At 33.4% G+C, this 9,943-nt stretch overlaps 1 protein-coding gene across 5 annotated transcripts; it reads right to left on the reverse strand.

Annotated features, from left to right (window-relative positions):
* Positions 1–373: 373 nt before the first annotated feature.
* LOC111396768 (serine/threonine-protein kinase 19) lies at positions 374–8,830 on the reverse strand. 5 transcript variants are annotated; one of them, XR_002703063.1, is made up of 10 exons: positions 8,559–8,830; positions 8,383–8,456; positions 7,606–7,686; positions 6,686–6,778; positions 5,436–5,555; positions 4,668–4,739; positions 3,605–3,682; positions 2,299–2,497; positions 830–896; positions 431–743 (listed from the first exon to the last, which is right to left on the reverse strand). XR_002703063.1 is itself a non-coding variant. In XM_023023274.1 (9 exons), exons 1-8 carry the CDS (start codon positions 8,659–8,661, stop codon positions 2,306–2,308), a joined length of 780 nt encoding a protein of 259 aa, XP_022879042.1. In that variant the 5' UTR covers positions 8,662–8,830; the 3' UTR covers positions 431–896; positions 2,299–2,305. The 5 variants fall into 5 exon arrangements, 3 of the variants coding, with proteins under 3 accessions (XP_022879042.1, XP_022879041.1, XP_022879043.1); XR_002703064.1 differs by having other exon boundaries at positions 374–896; positions 2,299–2,492; XM_023023274.1 differs by having other exon boundaries at positions 431–896; positions 7,606–7,653.
* Between the last annotated feature and the right edge of the window lie 1,113 nt (positions 8,831–9,943).

Here is a 9,943-nt window from a genome sequence, read left to right on the forward strand (position 1 = left end):
AGTGGGTAATAGTAGGTAACGACCCATAAAAAAAATGATAAAGATCTGTCCAAATAAGGTGCCAATTAGCGCCCTGGACGCGTAGGCTCTATCCGTCTAGCATAACCCTAAAAAAAATAAGCACAGAACTGTCAATACATTCATCGATATCCATAAGTGATACCGTTTCTAATTTCCCCGTAGGTTCTTTCAAATTTAAATATTGCAAACCATCTTATTCCAGCTCGCGAAAAAGAAATATTGGTAAAAGCTAAAAGAGTTACATTCGATGAAAGTAAAGTCTTTTTCTAGCAACAGTTAAAGCTATGTAAAATATCAAAATTTGCTTACAGCATAACTAATGTTCACATCCACGACTTCTTACTCATACAAATATAGAAGCAATTATCATTAGCAAAACATAGAATATTTAATACAACTAGAACTTTGGTCGACTGTAAGTTGATTCATAAAGAAAAGATACGTCAGTCTCAGAAATTCTTATTTCCTGATGGAGGCTCTCCAGTTTTTGAAGGAAAATGGTAATACAAAATTGAAGTTCAATCAAATAATGCTCTTTTGTACAATTCCAATTATGTAACAGCTATGATCAAGTTATTCTATATCTATATGCAACAATGGAGCCATTTGACTACTATGTTACATGCATCAAAAAGCGCCGACACAGTCCTTCGTAATGCTTCGCCACAAAACAACACGAAGAAATAATTTAAACGTGCCCATGTTGGGACCCGAGCAGGTAGCTGCCACAAACAAGTCTATGCAATAACCAATAATCCAGCTATGATAATGCAAGCTATGAACAGCCAAGTAGAAATTCAGAACTCACATGGCAGCATTTTAGTAGGGTCATCAGTTTGAGACTTCACAGGATCTTCTACAGAAGCTGCTATATTCTGAAAAAGATGTGAAATTCCAAGACAAAATAAAATATATATTAAATAATAGACATGAAAATATAAGATAACGGATGGAAAGTGATATGCGATAATGGATAGAGACCTTGGATTGTAGCTAGGAATTATGCAGAATTGCACGCCGATGTACTTGGAGTTAGATGAGGCTTTGTGTTAAGATAATGATGCTAAGAATATGGATTAAAATTTATAAAGTCATTGGTCATTAGAAGAAACAAGCTACTTTTATTTGGATAATCCCAGTGATAGGAAAAGGACGGTCTGATTACGAAAACACGTTTGTGCGTGTTTAAAATTCTTGCTTTTCATTATTCAAAAATCAGTTAAATTATTTAATTTCATCCTTTTTCAGTAATTTTATTTACCATACAACCTTCCATTAAGAGAAGTGCTCGACAATACATTGAAGTTGATGCAAAAGTTGTATTTTCACATTATTCTCCCATATAAGTGGTTTATTAGCTCTACTGAATGTGAGGTGATTGAATAGCCAATATTTTAAAGGCCCAAAGGCAAGATGTGGAAATTGTGAAGATCAAGAAAAGACAGCAGTATCAGGAACAGATAAATTTAATTATGAAACAAGGATGGCATACAGATATATAGAACCAGGTATTGTATCGATGCTAAATTCAATTACGAAGTTTCGTGCATTGTGCAGTAAGCCATAAGCATAGAAGCCAAGCACCTCTGTTCATCTAAAGAATAGATGGGTAGAGAGAAATGCAGATTAACATTCTTGAGGATATGCTACAGAGTTGCATAATGAGCTTTTGAGGAAATTGTGGTTTTGTTATAACAACAGATTTCAATTCAGCTTTCAGATGGTGTCATCTGTCATTTAATGACATAAAGAGGATTGCCTTGCAAATTAGTTATCCACCACTTTATTACCTGATCCAGTTCTTGAAAAGGTCATAAACATACAACTCAGTTCAACCCAACAAAGCCTTGTCCTATTCTTAGATCCCATATATTGATCCTGATTTTCCACTCTGCTCAATCAACAAGTCATCTTCTCTAGTTGATATGACACATAAAATTTCATTCAGTATGCACATTGGACGAGTATGAGAACTGAATACCAATCCCTAAACTAATAACAATTATTATGCACATTTTTGTATATGTTTGAGGTCCTATGAGAACTGAATACAAACCCCTAAACTAATAACACAATTATTATTCAAATTTTTGTATATGTTGACGTCTTCTTGTTCACAATTACTCGTATGACATATAATGTGTTTTAAATAAACACGAACTTGACAACCAAACTAATAATGGAATTTAGCGACGCTAGTATTGTTGCATTTGTAACCCCCAGTACAAAATACCTCTATTAATCTGGGTGAATATGTAACTAAAGCGAGTTTCATACCCGATTTTCAATCCTTCGCAACCCGGACAATTAACCCGCTAGGCGTCTGGACAGTTTTGAGGTGACCTGAACCAATCAGATCTCTAAGATGAAATCTCATATCCAGAGGAGAAAATCGGAGGCGCTTCTTCTCCAAAGGAGCCAACATCATCTCTTTGTATTTCCTACGGTTGAGGAATGAGAGAACCTCCTTTCTGCCCTAAAATACAATATTAGGCGTCAATGTACATGAATAGTTCAGAAAAGTAATGCAAGTGTCAAGCTTGTAAAGCCCTTCACATAAAAACTTTCTCGATTTCATTTTACGGGAGATTAAGAGTATTCAAGCGATTACATTTCTTGATAGAAATTAGTTGATTACAAATGGCAGAACTACCTAAGCAAACAGGGGCTAAGTGATTGCTGGAAGCAGCATTTACTTTTTTGTTATCACAAAGTCCATCCGAGAACGGTGAGCGTCTTTAGGCCAACTCTACTCATCCAAATGGTGGGTTTGGCATTACTATGATCAGAACTAAGTGATTTGTATTCAGTTTTCAATTTTTCAGAAAGCCCTCTAATCATCATTGAAGTATGCCTTGATGACAACATAATTTAAGATAAGAAAGGTAACTTGTTTTTTATAACCAATAACAAATTAGGAAGAAAACATTTGCACTGTTCATTAACTAGAAAATAATTATTTCTAACGTACAATTTCATCTATTTTCTTGGGCACATAATTTGCATAGGATTGCTTCATATAAAGGTTAGTTCATAATTCAGAAAATCAAGATTTCACAACACAATTTACCATTTAAGAATTTGATGTATTCAAATAGTACATGATTTAATCCTATAATCACGGCAGCCAAATTTTATTTCACCACACAAGGAGATAAATTCCTAAAGAGGTGCCCATGCACTTCTGAAATTACAAATGTTCAAAAATCGTATGCTTAGCCACATATAATGGCTCCCCTTAGCTTTGTCTAGTTTAACATACTCTAGTACACAAAAGTACAGGATAAAAATATATGAATAATGATCCATTTCAGCTATTTTAAAATTTTACCAGTTACACAAAAGTTGAAAACAAAAGTACAGGACAATTATACTCTAGCACACAGAAGTCCTGGACAATTATACCAGTTACCAATACTCAATTAACTTTTTAATGAAAAAAATATGTTCTATTCTTCTGTAGCAAAGAAAACTGAACTTCAAAAAAAACTGTACTAAAAATTTATGCAGCAAATTTAAAAAATATAAATTAAATATTGCTTTCACTGTTATCTAGGAAGAACATAACTAATAATTCTGATACCTGCGAGAGACCTTTGAGCACTGAACCAATATTTGGAATTGCAAACCAATACATATTTTGATCAATAAGTTGGCGAATCTGAAACAAAATAGCAGTTTCACAAAGCAAGAGGAAGAGAAAGGAACCCATAAACATAAGAAATATATAACGTAAAGCTGCTCATTGACACAAAAATCTGATGAATGTCATAAACTTTAGGTTGTTTTGGCATTCTCTGTTTCCAAGGGGGGCGATGGAATATACATTAATTTTGATTCAAATTCTGTGTATAGCTTATTCAGTGTAGAGCATGAGGAGTTTATAGGTCTTTTGGGCATCAATATACTGGCACCGTTGACACTTTGTAAACTGTACAACTTTACGCTGCTGACTGGATAATGAAGCAACAAAGAAATTTAGTGGTAAAATTTGTAACGAGGAAAAGTGAAGTGAGCGATCATCCAGGATTTTATGTATCACCAATGACCTTCCGTCATTTATCAGCCACTTAATATTTGAGAGAATTTGTCGAATATCCTTTTTTATCTTATTCAAAAATCCAGTTCAACAATATTTAACCTACTCAAATTATCTTATGTTGACACTGTCATAGCAACCATATTTTACTCTTGGTTTAAGTTTTCAATTTTATCAAAATGATTTTATATATACTTTACAGATGCAAAATGATAAATTTAAACCTAATCACATTTATCTTTTGTTTTGCCGAGGTGCAAAACAGTAAACAAATTATTGAAAGGAACTTGTAAACCCATGTCATTAGCCTGTGTAAGGCAAGAAACTATATTTACTTTTAACATCGCACATATAAAGATTGAGCAAAATTACAGGATAAAGTTAAAAGAATGAATAAAATATTTGTCTAAACAAAATTTGGAGTTCAAAGGGACATTTATTATATGAAGGATAAAGTTCTACTACAGGCCTCAATACCACACTCTGGAAATCATAAAAAAAATGGATCATACACTGAAACAACTGGATGTGTTCAAGTTCATATTAGAAAATTCACATTTTTCATAAATTGAAAAAAGAACAAGAGAGAAATGTTATGTTTACTTACAATAATGCCAGCGTTAATTAATAGAGAAATATGTTCCTCTTTCACCTTTCCCCCCATGGACAGAAGTGAACACTGCAAAGGATCCAAGGACATAAATATATAGCCATCTGGAGCCAGTTAAAAAACAGTTTAGAAGAAGCAAGACTAAGGGATTATATCTTTATGCATGGACATCATTAAGTCAAGACATAAGAATTCACAACAGGTACTTAAAGCGTAAAGCACCTAATGAATGCCTCTCGCTTGAGACAGCATCTGGGGCTTTCGATACAGTGGTCTCTACTAAAAATACGCTTAAGTAATAGATTAAATCAATAGAATAGGGGATGCTATATTGCAACACGGCGCCTAACATAAAATGGAGACAGTTCCTACCAATATATTTATGGTCAAAAAACAAGGGTAGCTTTTATTACCTTCATTTTACAACTTGATTGATGGTGCCAAAAATTATCGCATGCAATAAGATGTCTCATTAGAAACATGAGTTTTATTCCATAATTCAGATATTGAAAAATAGTTGCGCTAACACTTTTAGAAAAGGAAGAAGAAGAAAAGTTCTAAAACAGCTTCAGTGTTCCAAAAAGTCACTCTACTAATCCAACTCTGAGTACACTAGCAGGAACTTTCAGCATGAATAAATTCAAAAAAGTATTTGAATATTCTAGTTGAATAGCAGATGAAACAAAATATACGTGTAAAATGAGACATGTATAGATTGGTTCAGCAGTAAGCAGCAGAATGCAACTTAAGGAATGGAAAACTCACAAGCTCTTGATGACCAATGCTGGTATCCAGCTTTGAATGTATTACATGAGTCTTAAACCATTCAAAAACCATACGATCATCTTGAGTCTTCACTTCCATTCTTTTCACAACATGTTCAATCTGAACAATGTTTAAGGACTTGTGTCACTAATTATTCAAGAATAATCCTTTTTTTTTTTTTTTTAACTTCTCATGAATAAATCCAAGCGAACAAAAGGATATGCAGTAATTAACAGGATCATTGCACAAATTACTGCACAAAACAGTGAGGATTCAAATAGTGACCACGCATAAATAAAACAAAATGTATTCGGTCTCCATTTTAATTATTGATACTAATGCATTGATAACCGCTAATACCAATGCATTTGTCTTCTGTACTTAAGAGTGATGACCTACTCAACTAGAGGATCAAAAAGTAGAACTACGAGCTGCGCAAATTACAGCTAACGAACTGAAACCCCACCAGATGGTAAGGCATTTTTGTTACATAAGAAATAACTTGAATGAAGACCTTACCGACTGATCAACTGAAAGAAGAGGAATTGAAATGGGTTCGACTAGAGAGGAAAAAAAAAAATAAGAGTACCATGTGAGCTGAAATCAACAAAGAATGTTGGACCAATTACACTACCAAATGACATGATAATCATATTATTACTTATGATGGAGCAACTTTAGGAAGGTCAAAGTATAAACGAGGATATTAACGTATGCACAAACAATTTATTACCATGCCATTTTTAGAAGTGAAAAAAGGGGAATTTTATTGATAGATAAAGGAGAGCACAATGTTGGAGAATAAAATGTTTTCAAAGATCACTGAAGGATCCACATAGAATATAAACAAATATAAGGGATACTCCAACTACTCAGTAAATCTAACAGTGATTGGAAGGCCAGAGAAACTTTCTAATTAGAAATTAAGTCTAGAGTCAAAGAGGAACAGTTGTAAATTTTACAACTCACAAATTATTTTAGGGCTATTCTATTATCTTTCTATTAGTTCCACAAATGGATCATGGTGCTGTTCTTGTTCAAGATATGTATAAGGGTGTGAATCACTAACATATTTGAAACTCCTATTTAATGTTAGGTTATTACTCGTATTCATGTAACGCGTGATTTTAAAGAGTAGGAAGCACAAAAACTCCAAATGCTCACACAGAAACAACTTATGTACAAATTTTTAAATATTCTCTATGAAGGAAAAATATCAATTTTATACCGGGCAGCCAAGAAAAACCAACCTGATTTAGGTAGTCATCCATGAACATTACAGCATGGTCATCCTGTCCAGTATTTAACTTAAATATCCGCAAAACTCTATCCCTTCGTAAAGACTGCATAAGATGAAAAAAATATGCAGATCATAACATGCTTCCATCATGTACAACCAATAGTGGAAATTGAAGAATAAGAGAGGAGGTGACAAGAACGTCCAGCCAATGAAGAAATATGAAAAACTTTCGTCAAGGGAGGGAGAGAATAAAGTCTTTCAAATAATTCATAATCATCTGGTGTAAAGGAAAAATTCAAGATTTACTACAAAACACATACGGTACAGAGTACAAGAAGTTAAAAGTTGTTTACTAAAATCACCTAGATGATTACAATACTGTGTGAATTATAATAGTTGTACCATATTTATCAAGTGCACAATAGTTGGGGCACAAAACTCAACAATTCAAAATAAGTACCCAAGTCCGTTCTGATTTCCAAGTAAATTTAGGTCAGTTACATGAATATGTTACCCTTTCACCTTTTTCATTCATGATCCAGAGTTCTCTCTGTTGAAAGATCCAACAAAGACAAATTTATTGCAACCATATCAAGCATGTCAGTTCTTGAGAGAACTTGATAGTATTAATAAAAAAATCAATCACAAACTTATAAACATGTGATTTTGGAAATAAAACAAACCAAACGATGGAATTTATTTGTTTATAGAACTTTGAAGAAACATAGTACAGCAAGACATAACTCAAAAGGGAGGAATGTGGGTATCAGGGTTTATTGTGATTCTAACGAGAAATGCCAATGTCCACAGTATACATCGAAAAAATGCACACAAAATTTAAGTCGTGTTGATTTAGATAAAAATAAATAAATAAATAAAAACAAGGGAGAGAAAGAAACGTGTTAATATTTTCTGGCCAAGACACCAAACCTCTAATTCCCTATCCACTTGTGTCCTGTCCCTTATGCTGCTGTACAACTGTGATTGCAAAACAAAAGGCTGGATGGAAACCTGAAGGCACATAATAAGAAGGCATTGGCAGTTCTAAATGAAAGTAAAAGTGGAAACTGGGAATGATGAAATCAAAAATATTAAACACCCTAATTGAGCAGTTGTCTTGAAAATAATCCAAGCAAGTAAATTTCCTAAAAAAAATTAACTTTTCAAAATTTTAAGACTCCATTTATAGCAATAAAACTTATTGGATTACTCTTGTTCCTTTTCTTTTCCATTGAGCAGCTTTTCCAATTATTCTTCATATTATCTTCAGTATCTATAACAGATGAATACTCTTCACGTTAAGTTTATCTAAAAAGGCTTAGTTTGTTCTATCTATAAAAGATAAACGTAAACATGACGAAAAAATTATAAGAAGTTACCATCAAATGTTGTATTCAGAAAAGTGAGTTTCAGGTAACCGGTTGCTGAAACATGATAAGTATTCATTAATCATACACCAAAGTTCTACTATAAAGCCCATTTCTTGACCTGTACTGCACCATCAGTTTGTAAAGACTAGATTTTTCTTTGCTACCAAATACAAATCCCATTCACAGGGCTCCATTCACCGGTTTCTTACCAGCCCATTTAGTTTTCACTAACAAAAATTGGATGAAATTTCAAAAAAGAAAAAAAGACCCTTTAGTTCAATTGATTAGCTTTCAAACACATGCAATCCTACTCAATTAATATAAAAATAGTGCAGACCTTTTCAATGTGAGGAAACTGAGCGTGCATTATTTGAAGAGCCACCATAGTATCACTAAACGAGAGATTCTCCTCTGCACAATTATGTATATTTCTCCAACGTGAATTTCCAGGTAAAAAAAGGTCACCGAAAGCAGAAAAAATAAATTATGAAATAATCAGGGGAAATTTTTCACCTAGCGAAAGAAAATTTCCAGGTTCGGGTTCGGATTCGGATTCTTCATCTCGTGGGCGTTTTCTGCTTGATGATGGTTCTGAAACTGTTGTTTTCCTCTTCATATTTTCCCTTTTGCTATACCGAATCTTTGTTGAAGCTCCGACCCCTTAAGCTCTACAGATTTTGTCTTTAGATTCTGTTATCTGATATTGAATTCTCACCGATGTTTGAGTTCCTCAAAGGGTTAACAGAACGTAACGTCGTGCGTTTGACAAAATCTCTACTTTTCATTTTTTTTATATTTTTGTCCTTATTTCAACTTTTCTTTGTTAAAATAATCAAAATAGCCTCCTATTTAAATAAAATTCAAAAAAAGAAAAAAAAATAAAGAATAAATTACAATCTTACTCCTAAATAATTTAAAGAGTGCAAGTGAGTCCAAATAATTATTAAAAGACCTAATAGCACAAAATGTCCCTACGTTTGGCCTGTAATGTGCAAAACGTCCATACGTTTCAAATTGATAAAAATGACGTTTTTCATAATGAGACGTGAAAACCTCCTATTTAAATAAAATTCAAAAAAAGAAAAAAAAATAAAGAATAAATTACAATCTTACTCCTAAATAATTTAAAGAGTGCAAGTGAGTCCAAATAATTATTAAAAGACATAATAGCACAAAACGTCCCTACGTTTGGCCTGTAATGTGCAAAACGTCCATACGTTTCAAATTGATAAAAATGACGTTTTTCATAATGAGACGTGAAAATAGAGATGAAAATACAATAAAAAAAATTGAAACTTATGGATCTTTTTCGCAAAAAATGTCAAACGTAAGGACGTTTGCCACAAGAAGTATTAAACGTAAGGACGTTTTGTGCTATTAGACCTTATTAAAATTGAAATCATTGTCAAATCGCCAAACTTCTATACCATTTCCAAAATACCATCACCTAAACTCCGACGGCATCACCTATTCCAAAGAGATCCATGTCATTTTCAACACACCAATAGACTATACTCATTGGGACGTTTCTCTTCGTTTAAACATCAACAGATGGTGGTTCGGCGGTATGGAAGTTCGACGGTTTGGGCGATGGTTGGTCGGAGTTTTTTCATTTCTAAGGTGGCTGTCCCATTTGAAGAGGAAGAGTCCATAAAGAGAAGGGTTCTGGTGAGTATAGTCGATTGGTGTGTTGAAAATAAAATGGATCTCTCCAGAATAGATGGTGCCGCAGGAGTTTAGGTGATGGTATTTTGAAAATGGTATGGAAGTTCATCGGTTTGGCAATGGTTTTAGTTTTAACAAGGCATAATAGCACAAAACATCCCTACGTTTGACACTTCTTGCAAAAAATGTCCTTACCTTTGACACTTCTTGCGAAGAACGTTCATACGTTTCAA

This window comes from Olea europaea, chromosome 7 (genome assembly GCF_002742605.1).
Source record: "Olea europaea var. sylvestris chromosome 7, O_europaea_v1, whole genome shotgun sequence".
Taxonomy (NCBI): Eukaryota; Viridiplantae; Streptophyta; class Magnoliopsida; order Lamiales; family Oleaceae; genus Olea; species Olea europaea.

Coding starts and splice junctions, on each gene's coding strand:
- LOC111396768 (XM_023023273.1), bottom strand. CDS start 8,661: ATGAAGAGGAAAACAACAGTTTCAGAACCATCATCAAGCAGAAAACGC. Junction 4,740..5,435: donor GCATTGGTCATCAAGAGCTT/GTGAGTTTTCCA, acceptor GATCCTTTGCAG/TGTTCACTTCTGTCCATGGG. Junction 2,498..3,604: donor TGCTCAAAGGTCTCTCGCAG/GTATCAGAATTA, acceptor ATTGTATTTTAG/GGCAGAAAGGAGGTTCTCTC.